The following is a 19,948-nucleotide window of genomic DNA, read 5'->3' on the forward strand; positions in this document are numbered from 1 at the left end:
TCAATAGACTCAATTCCCCAATAAAAAAAATTCGGGCTATCAGAATGGATGTGGAAACAGGATCCATCCTTCTGCTGTATACAAGAAACACACCTCAACATCAAAGATAGACATTACCTTAGAGTAAAGAGTTGGAAAATGATTTTTCAAGCAAATGGACCCAAGAAGCAAGCTGGTATATCCATTCTAATATCTAACAAAATAAACTTCAAACCAAAATTAATTAAAAGAGATAGGAAAGGACACTTCATACCCATCAAAGGAAGCATACACCAAGATGACCTTTCAGTTCTTAACATCTATGCCCCAAACACAAGGGCACCCATGTTTATAAAAACTTAAATCACACACCTAACCTCACACATTAATACTGGGAAACTTCAATACCCCACTCTCACCAATGGACAGGTCACCCAGACAAAAACTAAACAGAGAAATAATGGTGCTAACTGATGGTGTGAATGTTAGTATTTATGCAGCCTGCTTCTGGGTTGCCTAGCAACCTATGATGTCATCATGTGTTTACCCCAGGTAGCCACACATAGCAGGCGTGGTTCAGTGGCTCCTTAAAAGGATAAACCTACCGTTTTGTCACTCTCTTGCTCTCTTGCTCTCATACTCTCTTGCTCTCCTGCTCTCCCCTCCCTTCCCCCTATCATGTCTCATGTTATTCTTCTCTCTCTCTTTACCTCCATCCAATAAACCTCTTTCATATAAAATCTGTGTACATCATCATTTCATTGGTCCTAACAGTGAGCCAAATAGATCTATCAATATCCACCTTACACTGGAGTTGATGAGAACAGGAAAGATCAAGTATGGGGGTGGGAGGGTGGGGGGTTCTCGGAGAGATGACTGGAACTGTGGGACATTTTGGGGGGCAAGGTAAAAACCTAGTGCAATGGAAACTCCCTGGAATCTACAAGGGTGTCACTAGTGAAGACTTCTAGTAAGGGGGGATACAGACCCTGAACCAGCCATCTTCTGTAGCCAAGCCAGGCTTCCAGCTTGAGAAACTGGGGCACCAGACTGTCCACAAAACCTTTGATATACAAATTGTCTCTCCTGAAGGATGTGCTGGGATAAAGGCGGTGCAGAACTTATAGGAGTTCCCAACCAATAACTGGTCCAACTTGAGACTGCTGCCAGGAGAGGAATCCAATGCCTGACACTGCCTGGTTGGCCAGGAGCAAGGGACAACATGGCCCAGAGACCTAGGATATCACCAACACAGATGAAAAAGCTAAAGTCAATGAAATGATTCCTAATGAGATTCTGCTATGCTTTCAGACTGGAACCTAGCATAATTGTCATCAGAGAGGTATGATTCAGGAACTGATGGGAGCAGATGCAGAGACCCACAGCCAAATATTAGGTGGCACTTAAGAAACCCCATGAGAGAGGGGGAGGAAAGATTGTAGGAGCCAGAGGGGCCAAGAACACTACAAGAACATGGCCCACAGAATCAACTAAGCAGGGCTCTTAAGGGCTCACAGAGGCTGAACTGAAATCAAGGAGCCTGTTTGGGTCTGACCTAGGTCCTCTGCATATATGTTTTGGTTGTGTATCTTGGTATTCTTGTGGGACTCCTAACAGTGGGAGCAGGGGATGTCTCTGACTCTTTTTTTTTTTATTCAAGGTCTCTCAGTATATTATATTTATAGTTTTCTCCTACTGGGTTACCTCATTGATTTGATGTATGTGTCTACTGTTATAGCATTGTTTGGTTGCTATTTCTGGGAGGCCTGTTCTTTTATGAAGGGAAGAGAGGGGGAGTGGATAGGGTTTGGGACAGAGGGGAAGTGTGGAAGGACTGGAAGAAGAGAAGGAAAAGGAAACTGCTGTCTGGATGTAATATATGAAAGCAGATTGAATTAATTAATTAAAAACAAGACTCATTAGATCTTTCTGTGTTTATTCTGATCTCAAATGATTCCCATTCAAATTCCAGTGATGCTCACATCAAGTACTCAGTATAGCTCTTTCAGAGCCATGGGTCACTTCAGCCCCTTGGCAGTTCCTCAGTTTCATGTAAGTCTAGGGATAGCATCCTGTTGGGAAAGAAGCAAATACATTGAACATTAACCTTTTTCCCACTAGCATGCTAGAAGGAATTTAGAAAGCTGCAGTTGTGTTCTCATAGAAGAGAAAGTTTGCTTCTCGCAGTGGAAGCTGATATTATCCTTCCCAGCTGGGATAATATGTTTCCTAACTCAAAAATTCAGCATCTGTAACATATAAAGTACTTTCAAAGCTCAACAACAATTAAAGCAAGTCATCAACTAAAATTTTAGTGTTTGAAGAAACACTCCAACAAAAATGATAAACAAACAAACAAACAAACAAAAAGCCCAACAGCAATTTGTTCTCTTTCAGTTCTAAGAGCCAAAGGTCCAAAGATGCAGGTACCAGGAAGGTCTACACTTCTAGGAGAGTAGTTTCTGGGCTTTCCCAGCCTCTGCCAATAGCAGTTCCTGGCTCTTGTGCTTCCTTCACCGCCTTTGCTTGCTCCTCTCTGCATCTTCCTCCACATCAACATCTCTGTGTGTTTTCTCCACTTCTGAGGACACAAAGAATTTAGAGCGTTCCTGAACAATCCAAAATAATCTTATTTGAGGACCCTTGACTACATCTGCAAACACTGTTTTCTAAAAAAAAAATAATAATAATACAGGCATGTCTATGCAGGATCCTCATTGAACCCACATTGTCATCATGTTAAAATTTATCCATGAATGTTTGCCATACCTCTACTCACAAGTGTTAAAAGCTAGAACCACCCCAAGTGTCGTTCAAGGGGAAACCATGAGTGGGTTGGGGGTGATCTCTACAATGTTTTACTGCTTGGTAGTTCAAAAATCAAACTAGTGCTATGTGTCATGACATGGAAAAATCTCAAATGCATTCTGGGAAATAAAAGAAGCCAGACTCAAGACTTGACATTATGGAGGAGGCACACCCATAGAGACAGGGTAGCAGAGACTGTGGTTAAGGGAGCAACTGAACGCAAAGGGAAGCAGGAGGATTTGGAGAGTGATTTGATTCCTTTATGCCCTCCTTGTGCCAACTCCATGGCTCCCAGAACTATACACCAAAATGAATGAACTTTTCGATATGTAAATATAAAATTACACATCTGAAATGAGATCCTGAGGCTGGCACTCTGCCAGAATCATTTTCCCTTGCCAACTAGACCCCTTTAGACTTTCTCAGTTGGAGTTCCTAAAAGAACTCAGAAGCCAAACCCAATCTAAATTTCTGTTTCTGTCTGCATCACTAATGTATTGACTTACTCTGGCAATGAAGTTGTTTCTAATTCTAGCTTGGCTTAGTTTTTCTGAATCCCTAGAACATTCTAGATACACCTCATCCCCTGCTTACCCAAAGAATACCTGCATTTGTACTCTTAGAACAGCCTTACATCATCATCACCTCAGTATACAACCAAGACAGGCTGGAGTCTGCTAAGTTTTCTTCTCAGTGGTCTAAGAATTCTTCTTCAGGTTTCTCAGTACTCCTTCCTCTAGCCTATAGATGGTAACCTCTGTACTTCATATTTTCTTTGGACTTTTCAGTACTCTAATACCTATTTGTACCACTGTTACATTAAATATTTCCAGTTAAAATGACATGTAATTTGCTTTGTCAACTAGAACTTACCTGTTAGAAATCCAAAGTCTTTTATGGGCCCTACAGAATCCTACATTATCTGTCACCTTTATCCCTGGGCTCATCAGTTTCCTTCACATCACTCTAGGCCTGCCTGCCAACTCACAGAAACTGCAGGTCAACCTCACCACAGCAATGGAGGAAACTATTGCGCATATAACCTAGTCTCTCTTGCCAATGAGCTGCAAGAGGTAAACAGATAGAGAAGAACCTCTACCTCAAATGGACCTTAAGGTATGAACCAGAAGCAATAGTCAATATCAGCCAGGATTTTATATGTGGATATATAAACACCGGAGAAGGTTAAACCATTACTACATGTGTCAGAGTAAAGAATTAAGAAATAATGAATGTACTCATTTTCCTTGTTAAATAGGACTTGGATGGGGCCTGGAGAGATGATAGCTCAGAGGTTAAGAATACTCGCTGTTCTTCCAAAGGTCCTGAGCTCAATTCCCAGGAACCACGTGGTGACTCATAACCATCTATAGTAAGATCTGGTATGCAGGCAGAATGTTGCATAAATAATAAATAAATCTTTTTTATAAAAATAGGACTTGGTTATGGTTCAACATCTTTCCATTTAGAAATGCATGGTAAATCCTTACAGATGTGCTGATCCAGCAATACTCTTGAGTAGAAGAAGAGATAGGCTGTAGAGTAGCAACGCTGCTACTGGTTTTCCTTGAAACCAAGTAAGGGGCACAAAAGACTTCATTATACTATATTAGCACATTAGATGCTTAAAATTTTTTTATGTGTCTTCAAAATGTAAGAGTCTACCATGTCAGGCAGGAAGGCCAAAGAAAGGGTCCCTGGAAAATGTCAGAGGCCATTGTGAAAAACATCAGGTTTGGTGGCTTGTATTGTGTGCTTGGAAACCATCACAGATCTACCACGGTTTATTAATGTGACCCTAAATCTCGCCTCTCCTTGCCTTTTTCTCCTCAAGTGTGGGTATCTTCTTACGATTTGGCCATGATGATTAAGTCAATTCATCATAGGTGTATAACAATTTTTTAGAACACTGAATAATACTAAACACTCATGAGTGTTTATTATTATTAGTATTATTATTAGTATTATTACTATTACTATTATTACATAGGAAGAAAGTTGAACTGGACCACCACCAACTTCAAAACAAATGTATCCAAAATATGTTTTAATCTTGATGAAGTTCACAAATGGTACAATTTTGACATTTCCTTAAATAAATATACAATCATGTTCTGAGACATCAAGGCATAGCACTTCCTCTACCATGAGTTCCCAGCGGCTGTAAGAGGCAGTGATTTGACATCTCCCTAAGGTTCAACAAGGCTGCCACCATCAGCTGAATGGCTCTTGGGGAACCTTTGTGGTTTGCTGCTAGGAAAGCCAGTGGGAGATGCCATCACATTGACTAGCCACAGACTCAGTATAAGACTGATGCAAACAAACACAGAATTAACTCATTTATACCCGGTTTCTTTGCTCTCAAGAAACAACAGTGCTTTACTCAGGAATCTGTCAGGATGCAAGCGTACGCATTGTCCACGGGGTCTTCTCACCAGGTTGTTTTTAATAAACATTAATAGGTGTGGTGAGTTCAGCTCTATGTAACCTGAGGTGAAGAGAAACAAGAAGAGAAAGGGAGAAGGAAAAAAGGCAAAAGAAGAGGGTAGGGGAGAGGAAAGGAATAAAAATAAGGGAAAGAAGAAGGATACACACATGTAAGTAAGCACAGTCATGGATAACAGTGTAGCATCCCTGAATTCTGAATATGGAGGGTGAGGAGGCTTATAACACTGACCCTATTAGTATGGGAAGTGCTAATTAGTATGGGAAGTCCTGGAGACCCTGCCACTTCAGCACTTGGAAGTTGGGGCTGGGGCGGGGGGAGTCAGAATTCAAAGCCAGCCTCTACATACTGAGCTGGAAACTAGCCTGGGCTCCTTGAGGCTGACTCAAAAACAGAAAAGATACCAAAGGTACTGTTAGTAATGTGCAGTCTCTCCTGCCATTTCGATTATATTTTTCAAATTCAGTTCGAGAAGGGACTCACCATCTCAGGAAGAAGTCTAGTATTAAAGATAAAGGACCTGAAGGCCATACCACTGCCAGTGGGCTTCCTAATGTGAATCTTAGCTCCCAAGTCCTCCCTTCCCCCATCCAGAGTACAAAATCACCTTCTTCCTGGGACCATTGGTTACTCAGGCCTGAAAGTCCCTGCGGCGCCGGCCAAAGGCTTTGGAGCCCACATCGGTGGGCACGAAGTTCTCCTTCATCACACCTCCCGATCTGCTCAGCAAGCCTGCCAGCCGATGGGTCACACAGGTGGCAGTGTTGCAAGATCTCTTCTGGGCAGTGTTGCTGAGATTCAGGAGGGAAGGGGAGAAGTCTTTTCAGTGAAGGCTGGGGTGTTCCCACCCCTCCGGGAAGTCCATAGGGAAGCACCTCATCCCTCCAACACGCCACCTAGCAGTAAGTGCTTCTCCTAAGTGCATTTATCAAAGCATTTCAGGGAAGTGACCCGAGTCTTTGCCAGAAACTCTTCCCCAAACCATCACCAAATTAAAAAAAAAAAAAAATCCATCTTACCTTTCTGAGGCTAAGAGCAGGATCCGCAGCTTCGTCTCAGGAGTACCTGCCTGCCGCTTGTTGCGGTAGCTGCATCACAGAGGTGCCCATCACGCCCCATGCCCAGCTCCCCTGAAGCTAAGGCTATTTCCTAGGCCCTGGCCACTTACAAGTTTCACATGTTGCCCGAAGCAATGATCCCTACAACTCTGATTCTACTAAAAAATTTTTAAGTAAGATGTGAGGGGTATGCTTACTTCACTATTCAGAGCAGGAGATGAACCTAAGGGCTCCAGAAGGTTCCCTCGCTGTCTCTTACCTCAACTGTGATCTATGGCTTTGGTTCTCTCCCTAGTCACTGACATCTTCAGTCACTCTAACCCTGCTATTGCCAGCTTGTGGAACAACCAGGGAGGGGTGCACATGCAACAGCTACAAAGATAGGAAAAACAGAGGAAAAAGGAAGGACTCGGAAGAGCTCGGGTGGCACCCCGGGACCACTCAAGCCGAAAGCAATGGGCAACCTGCTGAGTTCTCTTCTCATGGGTGTTTCAGGCCTGAAATCCGTGCCAGACAAGGCAGGAAAGTTGTTCAGATCCTGCACCTACATGCCCAGAACTCATGTATTCAGATTCCCAGACTGCAGGGAAAAGTCATGCTAGACAGTCAGCAGGTTAAACCCGGCGGGGAGACTAGAAACTCTATTGGGGAGGCTTGGAGTTGCAGTAGGCCAGGGCAGCGTGGGGAAGGGCAGGGGAAGGGGTAACCCTGCCATTCCATGTGCTGTTCAATCTTTCACGCTTGGCAGGGCGTTTCTCAGGGTGGATGCAGGTTACATGCTTTTCCTTGGGTAGTGCTGGAGCCAGGCCAGGGCTGGTCTGTTTCCAAGCTGGGGGCACACAGGCAGCTGACCCTGTAACAACAGGTACCCTCTACAGATGCTCCAGACCTACTTCAGACACTGATCTACCTGTCTCAGGCCCCTCCCACCCTTACAACCTCCCCCTTGCAAGTGTGAAATGATGGCCTCTTGCCAGCTGAAAGAACAATAAATGCTGAAAGCTGTGAAAACTTCCTGATACTCTAGGCCATCCTCTGGCATCACGCTTACCTGTCCTACGTCAGCCAGTGCATCGATGTGGCACCATCGGCACAAGTCCAAGTCCCACAGTGAGCGAGTCTACAGCTCACTTCCTCTCCCAAGAATTTTCAGGAGAAAACATTTTAATGTGTGTAACCAGTTTGAGTCTCTCTGGTGGCGCTGGAACGTCTGTCTCCCAGTGGAGACTGGGACAATTAGCTCAGCCCCTTGCACTGCTGGCCATTGTCTCTCTACCTCTCTGGAATAGGTCCTCCTGAATATATGGGGCCTGGAGAGGCGGGGCCTTACCTGGAGCCCTCAGCCTCCTGCTCCTTCTGTACCAGCTTTCTGGCCTTCATCTGATCATAGCTCTGCAGCAGTGTGGCCAGCAGGTGTTTTTCCTCTTTGCTGAGGGTAGCCAGGTCTAGGCTGCTCTCCAGAGCTGACCTGTGGAGGTATAGCAAACCCAGCGCACATTCTGAGTCTCTGCCTTTCTCCCCCCAAATAAGCAGCCAAGCTTCCCAGACCCTGCTTTTTGCCTAGGGGCTTTGTGGTCAGGTCGTGAGGCCAGTGCCCACATGAGGGCGCTGATTTACCAATAACTATGTGGGGGCTACAGAGCCACAGAGTTGACCCACCCCAGGGGCAGCAGGAGAGGAGCCGAGCTGCATTCCTGATTCAGGCTAATTTACCTGAAAGGTGACGCCTGGAGGCTGCTGGCCAGGCACAGGACCCATATGCTGCTGAGAGCCAGACAGGGAAAGAACTTCCAGAAGCCCATGGTATCTCTGTAAAAAGAGAAGAGTGGTCCAAATGCACAGGGACTATATAGACCATGGTTCTAGTCCTGCCCCTGCTAACTTTTCCTTCACCTCCTCTACCACTGTTCCTTTGTTTGCCAGAGGACTACTGGGGACCTCAAGACACAGTGTAGCGAGTGGCTGGATAGAGCAGAAACAGGTGGGGGAGGGTAGATGTGGTTAGCTTGTTCTAACCACAAGTGGGAGGAGCTATAGGCACTCAGCCTGCAGCAGCTCACACCTGCCCTTCCTGCCCTTTTGCTTTCATCTGTAAAGAAAACAAGAACCACACAGTTCTCTGAAGTGGTCTTGCTGTCTCCCTGCTCTGGACTTCTCCCAGGCTGAAATTTTCAGGACCTTTTCTGAACGGTTGCTCTGGGGTGGCTGGAAAGGTGGCGTGGAACTAACCTCTTTCTCCATCTGCAGAGTTGGGAGAATTTTTTTTTTTTTGAGTCCCAGGTAAACTGACTCAGAACAGCAGAAGTGCAATTTAGCAGCTGGTGCTGGACCCCTCCCCTCCCGTGTGTAAGCTGGTGACCAGATGCTTGCTGATGACCCTGGGATGTTAAAAGCTGGAAACATCTAGGAGAACAGACAGGTGCTCCCCAACCTCGGAATCAAGAAACTCCCATCTCAAAACTGGTTAGAGTGCAGCCAGACCACCTGCCCCCAAAGAGGAGCCACGACACCCAAAGTGGGGGTCCCCAGCTTCCAACACTGCCCTGTAGCCATAAAGGTGTGCTTTAGGGTCGCACTCACGCTAGTTAAGAGAAAACGTCAGGACCCCACTTCCTGACGAGAGCACCGGCGGAAGGAAGATGGAAATGGATGGAGAATGATGAAGAACCTGGCCAGCAAAGGGAGCCAAGTAGAGCTGGGTGTGGTGGCTTTGCGGCTGTGATCTACATCCTCAGGACCAATCTGAGCTGTATAGTTAGTTCCAAGTTCCAGACCAACCTGGACTACCGTGTGAAACGTATCAAAAATAAAAAATAAAATAAAAAGGAGACAAACTAATGGAGAGTGAGCTGAATGAGTTGAGAAGTCAGTCTCTCACCTGGTAACCCGAGCACGGCACGGCCGACAGCGAAGTGTCTACTCGGGAAGACACGGGGCTGTAGACGCCTTGTCCCCAGGAGCTCTGGTCTCTTATTGTCTGATCTTGGGGGAGGGGGAGCATCCGCAGTAGATCTCTCCACCAATCAGAGCGCTGACCGAGCTTTCACAGTTTTTATAGCTGAAGCGATCTATACTCCTGCAGGTCATTGCTGAGGATGGGGGTGGGGGTGGGGGCGGGGTAAGGAAACAGCCACGGTGGATTCGTCCAGAACGTGTGAGCAAACCAGGGAGAGTTTGGCGTCACAACCTCTTTAATGCCTGGCCTGGAGCCTACAACCTTTTGCTGTCCATTCCAATGGGTTCCTGTGCCTCATGGCCGGGCTCTCAGGCAGGGTGAGCAGTCCTGGGTTCTAAGAGGATTTCACTAGATACAGCCAGGAAGATGAGTGTCACCAGAAGGATCCGTTAGGGTACTCTAGCATGTCTGCCTCCCAGCCGGCACTCCAGCAGTCCTTGGCATCGCTCACCTGGAGACTATTGGGGAGCAGGCGAACAGACTGCACAGGGGACTGAACGTTCTCCTCCCGCACCAGACCGTCCAAATCCTGCACTGTGGTTTTTGCATCCGCTAACAGAATCCGGGATCCCATCCCGCGCTGTGCAGTGTAGGTTCCCGCACTTCTCTGCGCCCCTGGAGGGTTTGCAGAGCCTCTGGGCGGGAGCTACCACTGCCTGGGTCTCCGCTCCCTTCTCCTCCCCCTCATCCCCACTGCCGCCGAACTCTGCGTAGCTTGAGGGCTGAACCCGGATCCTGCACCACCACCCGAGCAGGCGTGACAGCCCAGGGGCGAGAGGGTCTTTCGCACTCGCTTAGCTGCGGGTGAAAGCATCCCTAAGCTTCAGAACCGCAGGTGCCTTTGACATTCACACAGCCACGAGGAACGCTTCAGCAGAAAGTTGTGCATCCGCTCGCACTAACCCAAATCAGCTGAGCTCTGGCCAAAAACAAGCTCTTGTTTCTGTTCTCAGAAACAGGCATGAATTGCGTCCACACCGGAACAGACGCGTGGCCACTCTGCCTCGACCATGCACATCAACAAATGCACGCCCAAGCAAAGGGACCCAGCGTCTCCGGTTCCCCAGGCTGTTTTGTGGGTCCACATTTGCACATTCTCCCTGTTCCCAGGTGTGGAGAGAAGATACCTCTGGGCCCCGAAGTTACTCGAAAGTGACTGGCACTCACCCCTAAAGCTTAGGTGTTCCCCCTCCATTGCTCCATTGCTGCCCAAGGACTCCCCTGGTGCCCAACTAAGTGCTGGGGATTACAGCGTGTGGGAAGGACTATGCCTGAGGCGGAGGGCCGTGCCTGGTGTTCAGTTTCCGGCAATTAGAAAGGAACTCAGGGTACAGTTTGACCAGGTTCCCTGAGTCATCTCTGTCTCATGCCCTAGTTGGTGGAACAAGGACCGGTGACACCACCCTCCCTCAGGAAAAAGCCCAGGCTGGGAAACTCCCCCCACCCCACCCCAGCCTCCAATCCTCGTGAGCAATGCAGTGAGGAAGGATGAATGGGAGGCAGCTCCCAGAGGAGCACAGTGGTGAAGCTAGATACAGAGCAAAGTTGCCCCCAGCAGGGGCAAAAGGATGTCACTGTAACGAATGCCATGCAGGGCACCCCACCAATGCTCTCTCAAGGATTTTCTTCTTCTGCGTCCAGATGGCTGAATTCGCTTCTGGATGGAGAGAAACTCACGGGTGTGGCCCTCATTTGATGACCTTCTCTCCAAAAGTCCTGCAAAGAATAGGGTGATATCTGTGTCCCTCTTCTGGGTTTTGGGCCCCGAGAGTGGCTGTGGGTGGAGAGGTGACTGTGAGGTGGGAGCATCCTGCACCACTGGTTCCCATACTACTGTCATTGTCTTTGGGGTCTGACAAAGCTGTGGTACAGTAATTCCAGGCCACATCATGCTCCACAGGCACTTGGCCATCATTGAAGGGAGAGACTGGATGAAAAAAAAACCCCACCCCCAGCTCTCCAGCCTGGCCCAGTCATCACTAACATGAGGAAGCAGGAAAAAAGAGGGATACATCAGGAATCCAGATTGGTCTCCTGATAAGCCCCCCAAAATCTTTCTTTCAGGAAGATAGAACATTTGAGATTAGACACTGGGAGGCCACAAATCTCCAAAAGCAGGGTCTGCCACACCAGGACTCTTGAGAAGTCCTAAGAAGACAGACAGAGGGCAGCCGGAAGTGCAGTCCTCTGCTACTCACATGTTCAGCACAGCCCCAGCCTGGCGCTGACTAACTAGGGTGTAAGTATGCCGTAGTTTCTGTAAAGGCATCCAACATCTCTCACTGCCAACAAAAATAATTAAAACCTGTTCAGCAAGCTGGTTATCTTCTTGGAAGACCCACAGGACTGGTTATTTTACCTCCATGCACTTAGAATTATTTGACCTGGCTTTTTCTTTCCTTTCCTTACCCAGTCAATGGTGTATAGTATATACAGAACAAACTGGTGAGGTTAGAAAGAGTGAAACAGGGAACACTTCTAGAGGTTATTAGCCTAAAATCAGACAATGAATTCACAGCCAAATTAAACTGGGCCATAGACCCAATTTAGAGACATTATGGGGAAGCACACATTCCGGATCCAAAGATGGCCACTTTTCATTTAATCAGAGGAATGGGTGTACTGGTGAAACTTTCCGGAATGGTATGCCAGAGTCCACCAGCTTGAAAAGCAAAACAAGGCATTTTCTCTCAACCCAGCTTGGAATTATATTAGTGAATGAACAAGAAGAAAAGTCAATAAGGTAATTAGCTTTCTAAATGGAGGAAATTGCATCTTGATTTCCCTGGAACCAGCTCAAGCTTCAAGCTGTCTCCCACCAACCTAACTAGCATAAAGAATACCTTCCTAGGAACAATATCTGGCTAAAAAAAAAAAAAAAAAACAAAAAAAAACTCTTCCATATTTTGATGCTCAGCTTAAATATTTTGCAATTAGTTTTAACCTTTGCAAAAGCCTCTTTTGAAATTTTAGTGAGATACGAGTTTGTGCCGTATGGCTTCAGAAGTTTTGGAAGTGTATCTGTGATGGTTAGTCTCTGCTGTCAACTTGATGGCATTTAGAATCACCATGAAATCAAATGCCTCGACATGTCTGTGAGGGATTTTTCTAGATCAGGGTAGTTGGAGAGAAAAAGCCCACCTCCAATGTGGTTGCACCATTTCAAAGCTGGTTCTCCAGTCCTCAAAGAGAGCAGAAAGCCAGCACAGCACACAAAGAACAGCCACCTCTCTCTGTTTCCTGACTGGATGCTATGTGACTAGCTGCCTGAAGCCACCATGCCTGCCCTCCATGATGGAGAACTCCAATCAAAATGCAAGCCAGAACAAACCTCCTCTCTTAAGTTGCTTTTTGTCATGGCAACAGGAAGAATAACCAGTATCTTACCTAGCTGTGTCTTAACTAGTATCTGAACTAGTAATGCATATCAGGTACATTTGTACTTCAGTCAATGTACGTTTGTTGAGGACCTACATTATACAGGGCATTGTCTTAGATACAGGAATTCATAGTGAATACAAGAAAAACTCCTGCCTATATACCCTCTATTTCCCAAATAAAACAATCCTACCCTAGCAATAATCCCTGTGTCAAATGGGTGTTTGAGAAATGCATTATTGACACCACATCAACATACTGCCAGACAGTCTAGTCTGGTTGCACTGACTTGGCCTGTCCCTCTTCCCATTTGCCCAGTCCTTTCCCTGCCTTGTTTGTATCTTTTCTTCGAATCCTGTCTGCCCTTCATCAATTTACACCTTCACTTTGATGGAGCTTGTTCACTACTATGGATTACCAGTGGCTCTTTGGGAAGAATTCTACAACAGCAATCATTTTCACTGCACGTCTAAAAACTATTCTCTACTATCTTCTAGTCCTAATCTATTTCTAGTGCAGCCCTTTTGTTGCTGTCACAGGATCATAGACCTCCAGACCCTCTCCTCAACTGGTGCACTAAGTGTCATTATGGGGTGCTTTGGTGAGCTCTGTTTTCATTTATTGTCTGAATACTCAGGAAATACATGCAATCTGAAGTTTCTGCCCTTCAGTAGGACATTTTCTTTAATAATTCTCTGTCTCTGTCTGTCTCTCTGTCTCTCTCTCTCTCTTTCTCTCTCTCTGTGTATGTGTGTGTGTGTTTGTATCTGTCTGTCTGTCTATCCATCTGCCTCTGTGTGTGTGTGTGTGTGTGTGTGTTTGTATCTGTCTGTCTGTCTATCCATCTGCCTGCCTGCTTGTCTCTCCTAACTTTGGAGGGTATTTCGGGTTTTTAAATTCTTTTAATCATAGTTTTGATTTTCAAGAGCCTGAATTCATGTCTTAATATTCCTTTTTATAGGCTTACAAAAACCTACCCATCCCCCAAAGCCCCAAAGAAAACAAACAACACAGGTTCAGCTTGCCCTGGCTCTCTGACAGTAAGGAAAATAGGTTGTTTGTTCTTTCTTTGTTAGGGGTGATCCCTGCATTTCTAGTCCCTCTTCTCTGCTGACTCATATGTAAGAGGGGTCAGTGAAGTCCTAAATAAACTGTGAGGGAAGGAGAATTGTTCGTACATGGACTTCCATTTAGAGTTACCAGATGGCGACTTTGACGTGTTACGGGGTAAAACCTTAAACTCCCAGTTGTTGGAAGTGCTCTGTTCAGGGGTTTCTTTATCACTGTTTAAGAGAAGTCCTCCAACTTCTTGTGTGGAGCAGTAGGGTGGAGGTCAGAATGGGGAGTAAGCCCCAAAGTAAACAAAAGGGAGCAGGGAGTCCCCCACTTGTTATGGTAACCCCTCAGTCATTTCTAGGACCCAGGAGACTTGAGACAAACCTAGAGTCTTAACTGTGCACCCTTGGCCCATCCCCCACCCCCACCCCCACCCCATCCCCAAGCCTGCAATTACTCTCCACTGTGTAACTGCCAACAAAGAGGCCACTGCTTCAAGTCCTGAGCTCTTTTCTTTTTCTTTTTTCTTTTCATGCCTTCCCTCACTGCACGGGATTTACAGCAAGGGCATACATCTTCGCGATGTTTTCTCTTCATATTGTAGTCTTAGGTGAAAAGACTAGCCCACGGGTAAAAGGTGCACTCTACTTCCCCTGATTCCTACTGCTCGTCACAGGCCTCTCCCCACGCCCAGAGAAATAAAGATGTCACCATCAAACTAACAGAAGTCCCTTCTGGAGAATATTTTTAGATTTCTCTCTGTCTGCCAGAGAATGAGCAAAGTGCAGTGGCGCAGACCCAGGCTGGTCACTCTGAGAGGTGAGTGACGTCAGGAATTACTCAGGTTAGTTCCTCTGAGATGATTAAAGTTTTTTCTTGGCTCAGACTCACAGGACCCAATGTGACTTCTCCCTCTCTTTCTGATCTTACAGAGCCATTCTACAAGGCAAAGAAGGTAAAAATACTGGTCCTTAAACTTCCTTGTCATGCTAGTTACAGTAAAATCATCAATATTCTCAGATACTGGGAGCTTTTGTCAAGGTAAATTCCCAGGGTTGCTGAAACACACTTCAAATAGAGGGATACTTTGTAAAGGCCCTCATGTTAAGTTTCTTCTTAATGTTCTCTGGATGACTCCTAGGCACCACCAAAGGAACATTCCTCAGAGAGTGCTATGTCCTGACCCCAGTGAGCTAGCCTATTTACCCCTCACCCACCATTGACTGCCTGCTGTGGAACTCCTGCCTCATCACTTCTAGGTATTCATTCTCCACAAAATCTCAGAATGGTGTTTTTGAGTCTTGACAGTAGTTAGACAGAATCCCTAGTAGGCAGTTAGAGAGGAAGAGGAGCTTGGCTAGAAATCAAAGATAAACTTTCAAGGTGGTCAGCTTCTTCCTCAACCTCCCTACTTGAGGCAAAAAGCCTGGAACTTAAAGCAAAGGCTTTATGGTTTGTTTGGTTTTTTTTCCTCCTACTAGTAGGTCTCCAACTGATGACCTGGCACAAGTTCAAGGCCTACTCAAGACAAGCCTACACAACAATTGCAGGCCAACCAGCCATCCTATCTTTCTTCAAACTGACTAGCCCTAAATTAGGGGAAGAAGACGCTTCAGAGACTTAAAAATCCCCTGCCCTTGAGAAAAGACTGAATTTCAGCTTCCCAAGTCCCTGTCCCTCCTCTGCTTTGCAGAGGTGTGTGTGTGTGTGTGTGTGTGCGCGCGCGTGCGTGCGCCTAGTGTATATATGAGTTTCTTCACCCCCATAAAAGCCTTCCTTCAACTGCTGATTACATCTGCTCCTGTTCCCTGGGTCCAGCTCTCTCTTCTGCTACCTGTTGGGCTCAAGAGACTTCCTGCCTTTTAATTCTTTAACAGTCAAGACCCATAGACAGGAGCAAAAGTATTGTACAAGCTGTGAGCTAGAGAGCACCTTTATAACAGTGCTCTTTGGAACTTCCTGAACCCAATCCCAGTAGCCACTAGTCACGTGTCACTCTTCACCACATAGCTAGTACAACTGCAGGGCTAAACTTTTTATTTTATATGGCTTTAGTGAAGTTAAAAGTAAGTAGTAGCATGTAGCTGGTGGTTAGCTTAATGAGCAGCAGAGAGTTAACTACTCAGATCACACAGTGAGATTACCTGGTAGTCAAAATCTGCCTCCCACATTTACTAGCAAGTAACCAAATCATTGAAAACTTTTTGGAATTCCTGATCTTCCTTTATAAAACAGGGATAATGATATTACCTGTTTTATAAGGCTGACATGGGCATCAAATAAGATATAAAGTCCCTATAATAGTGTACAGCAAACAGCAAGTACTGTATAAATGTTAATTATTGTCTTGCTTTGCATTTCTCCAAATGCAAACCCTGAGTCAAGAATTCAGAGGTAAACAAACCATTTGCATGGGAAGTTGCACCAGTAAGATTTATGAGGAAGTAAGAAAGAGAAGGCAGACATTAAAGGACAGTAAGGAGCAGATTACTGCTATAGGAAATGGGTGCTTAATCCCCAGAAAATCCCGTGGGCCACAGTAAAAAGCATGTCTCAGATTTGCTCCACCCATGGAGTAAATTACTTACCTACTGATGCCTATCCCAGCATATTTAACTGTCCTACGTGGCCAACCTTCCGTGGCCAGAGAAAAATCCCCAGGCAGGTAGTTTGGGTGCTTTCAGGATGAGTTATGATGCACGTGGCAATTGAAAACACTGGCAGTCTTCCATGGCTCATAATACCAAACAATGTATCTGCCATGACAAGCTCACACTACAGATAGGCAGGATTAAGCTCCCATTCACAATAAACTGTGAAATATGAGACACTAGGCTTATGACAGGCTGCTGTGGCTTCTCCCTTAGTGTCAAGGTCTTTCAATGGCCTCTTAATCCTAGAGCCAGTTCCCGTCAGTTCCTCTTTGATCAGCAAGCAAATGCAGAGAAACATCAAGGCCTTCTATTTTTCTCACAACAGTAAACCAAACCTACACAGAGGCCTTTGGTTCCAGGAGAAAAAAGAAAGGACATACTGTTCACATACTTAATCAGGGTAGGTATCTGTGGTCCTTTAAATAAGAATGGCTTTGAGGTTCCAAAAGACCCATGCCATGCCCAGTTAGCTCTCTCTGCCAAACGCTTGTGTATCAAGAAGCAAGCTCTCAGCTACTGTTCCAGAGCCATGCCTGCTGCCGTGCTCCCAGCATGATGGTCACAGACACCAACTGAAGTCCCAGACAAGCTCTCCTGTAAGTTGCTTTGGGAATGATATCTTATCACAGCAATAGAAAGGTAAATAAGACAGAATGCCAATCCTAATTTAGCAGCATTCATAAATCAATCTATTATTTATTAGACCCTATTTATGAAAACTACCATTTTAGAAGTTGTCCTTTAGCCAAGAAAGTTAATCATAATGAGTTTGTTTAATGTGTATATTCTTTAATGGGTTACCTTGTTTGGGTTAAAATTGAGGGGTTTTTTTCCTCCTTTGAATTAAAATTAACTTTTAACAAGTACTACTAAAATAATAGATGGTCACGGTACATACATGTATAACCATTCATAATACGTTTCATAATACATTTAACATTGTATTATTCTGGATACTTAGTTGAGCATAATAAAATCTTCTAATTAACTAATTTAAATATATACAAGAGTGTACATAAGGTATTGGGTGGTATTTTACTCTAGTTGTGCTACTTTGTCAAAATAGGAAAAATGAGAAATTTAAAAAAAAAATTTAAAAAGAAGCAAAAATGGTCACATTTCTGAGCCTTGATCAAGGCTGGAGAGGCTCGTAATACTAAGTCATCAGATGGCAGAGGAATAAAGGCTACCTAACTGACCATTGGGTAAAGCCTCACTTTCAAGAAAAATAAACCTGCTAATAAAGAAAGAGCCCTCTCTGAGCCAGTGACATGGCTAAGCAGGTAAGGCACCTGCCTTCAAGCCTGATAACGTAAGTTCAACTTCCGGGACCCATAGAATGAAAGGAAAGATCTAATTCTTATAGGTTGTCCTCTGGCCTCTCACCAAGGTACACATACATATATGAACACACACATGAAATAAATCTAATTTTAAAAAAGCCGTCATGACCTAATCATCTCTCAGCGACTCTATCTTTTAAAAGCATTTCAATGACAAGCCCTGAATCTTGTGTGGGACACATTCAAACTACAGCAGTGGCAGATTCCTTACAGGAATCAGGTTTGGAAGCTATACAGCCAGGAATAATGCATTCAATGGAAATCAGCCTCATTATGAAAATGCTCCAATAGGAAGTCGTGTGCTAGTCATCCAGAGCAATTTTAATCCTCAGTAACTCTTAGGTACACACACAGAACCTCTGGCCTCCTGTGGTATAACTGCTATCATCAAATGATCACTTCCTCCTTCAGGAATGCCTCGGATTATAAGATCCTACAGTTTTACCCAGGACTCTGGCTGGAATAAAAGAAGAGCCATGGTAAATCATGTTTTAATTTCCTAGTCTTCCTAAAAAGGTTTATGAGATACTTTCGGATGTGTGTTGAACATGCTGCTTCACTTGGACATCTAATGATTATCTCTAAACATATCCTAAAAAAAAAATATTTTTTTCTATCCAAATTTGTTCCTGACATCTGCCCATCTCAGCATAAACACCACTGATATTTCCTTCTCCAAACTATCTACCTCAATTAGGAGACCCTAATAACTCTACTCTTCTCCCCCAAACACATTTCAAATTCCTACTTTTTCTCATCTCTACTTGGGACCCAGACTAAGCCACTGCTCTATTACTGTGGAACAATACCATGTCCAAGGCAACTCTTATGAACAAAAGTGATTACCTTCAGGCTTTCTTAAAACTTCAGAGGTTTAGTCCAATTATCATCATGGTTGGAAGGATGGTGGCATGCAGGCACTACATCCTGATCTGTGGAGGGTTGGGGGAAGAGAGAAAGACAGACAGACAGACAGACAGACTGAGCTTGGCATGGACTTTTTAAACTTCAAAGCCCCCCCCCCGCCCAGTGACAAACGTCTTCTATCAAGGCCACACCTCCTAATCATTCTAATCCATCTCAGATAGTGCCACTCCCTGATGACCAAGCATTCAAACATATGAGCCTATGAGAGCAATTCTTATCTAAACCTCCACAGCCACCATCAGCTTCTGCATATTCAACTCCAGTAATTTCCTAACTAGTGTCCTGGCTTTGACTACTTCGTTTGTCCATGTAACTCTCAGGGGGATCATTGAAAAAAATTTATTGAGTCACATCCATTTTGACAATTTTCTACATAATTAAGATAAAATATACTTTCTTCTAGCTTTTAGAACCTGCATGTTCCAGCTCCTGTCTACTGGGGTTCATTGTGTGAGGTGTGTCTCTGCATATTCTATTGTTGATTGCTAAACCTAAAGAGAGCTAAGCACTAGACTGCTAACAGGATTGTTGTTCTATGGCCTATCACTTGTCTTACATTTTGTAAACATTTGTCCTTTCTTACTTGCTGGGTAGGAAGTAGAGAGTGAAACTTCCGGGACAGAGAGAGTTCTCTGGGAGAAAAAAAGCAAAGGTGGGAAATTTGCCAGCAGGACACAGAGGTAAATGGACGAACATGAACAGGAGCAGAGAGGTAGAGCTGGCAACATGGTGGGACATAGTGCCAGGAATAGTTAGGTTAAGCTAGAAATCTGGCTGGGAATCTGCCCAGCTAAAACGCCTGAGCTTTAACATTTTAAAAAGTCTCTGTGTCATTATTTGTACCACTGGTAGATCCAAAAGTTCCACTGTCCTTGTCCATCTGTACACTCCTCTTATTTCAGTCTCCCTTCATCCATAAACCCACTCTTGCTTTGTGGGTACTTCAACTCATCCACCAAGTCTTTTCTGGCCCCAGAGCCTTTGTACTTGCTCAATGGCCTAGCCCTAAAGAGCTCTCACTTGTGGTTCTCCTCTTCTATAATATGCATGGCACCACAAGCACTCTTTCGCTGTCTGCAATTAATCACTGGTCAATGAAGCTCAGTTGTCAACTTAGAAATCATTGTCAGAAACCTAAAAAAAGACCTTTACTGAAACTAAAGAATTTTCTTCAATAGCTTCATGAGAGCAAACTATTTCCTTTCCTGGACTTAACAGTCTTCAGTGTTACTCCTGACAGGTAGTTTGTTCCTCCCTTCTTGAGTATCCTTCTCATGACCCAGAACAGTGCCCAGCACAAAGGTCTGTTGATAACATCTGAAGACAGATGGAAACACATAAGT

General features: G+C 44.9%; 1 protein-coding gene across 3 annotated transcripts; it reads right to left on the reverse strand.

Annotated features, from left to right (window-relative positions):
- Positions 1-4,756: 4,756 nt before the first annotated feature.
- LOC110549427 (calcitonin gene-related peptide 2) lies at positions 4,757-18,648 on the reverse strand. Of its 3 annotated transcripts, XM_060366996.1 has the most exons (8): positions 18,525-18,648; positions 11,446-11,529; positions 9,170-10,963; positions 8,005-8,100; positions 7,622-7,759; positions 6,253-6,321; positions 5,841-6,024; positions 4,757-5,275 (listed from the first exon to the last, which is right to left on the reverse strand). In XM_060366996.1, exons 4-7 carry the CDS (start codon positions 8,091-8,093, stop codon positions 5,865-5,867), a joined length of 456 nt encoding a protein of 151 aa, XP_060222979.1. In that variant the 5' UTR covers positions 8,094-8,100; positions 9,170-10,963; positions 11,446-11,529; positions 18,525-18,648; the 3' UTR covers positions 4,757-5,275; positions 5,841-5,864. The 3 variants fall into 3 exon arrangements, with proteins under 3 accessions (XP_060222979.1, XP_021494285.1, XP_060222980.1); XM_021638610.2 differs by lacking the exon at positions 11,446-11,529; XM_060366997.1 differs by lacking the exons at positions 6,253-6,321; positions 11,446-11,529; positions 18,525-18,648 and having other exon boundaries at positions 4,759-5,275; positions 9,170-11,169.
- Between the last annotated feature and the right edge of the window lie 1,300 nt (positions 18,649-19,948).

The sequence above is a fragment of the Meriones unguiculatus genome, chromosome 14, assembly GCF_030254825.1.
Source record: "Meriones unguiculatus strain TT.TT164.6M chromosome 14, Bangor_MerUng_6.1, whole genome shotgun sequence".
In the NCBI taxonomy this organism is placed as follows: domain Eukaryota; kingdom Metazoa; phylum Chordata; class Mammalia; order Rodentia; family Muridae; genus Meriones; species Meriones unguiculatus.

Coding starts and splice junctions, on each gene's coding strand:
- LOC110549427 (XM_021638610.2), bottom strand. CDS start 8,093: ATGGGCTTCTGGAAGTTCTTTCCCTGTCTGGCTCTCAGCAGCATATGG. Junction 7,760..8,004: donor CTCCAGGCGTCACCTTTCAG/GTAAATTAGCCT, acceptor ATACCTCCACAG/GTCAGCTCTGGAGAGCAGCC. Junction 6,322..7,621: donor CAGGAGGCTGAGGGCTCCAG/GTAAGGCCCCGC, acceptor TCTGTGATGCAG/CTACCGCAACAAGCGGCAGG.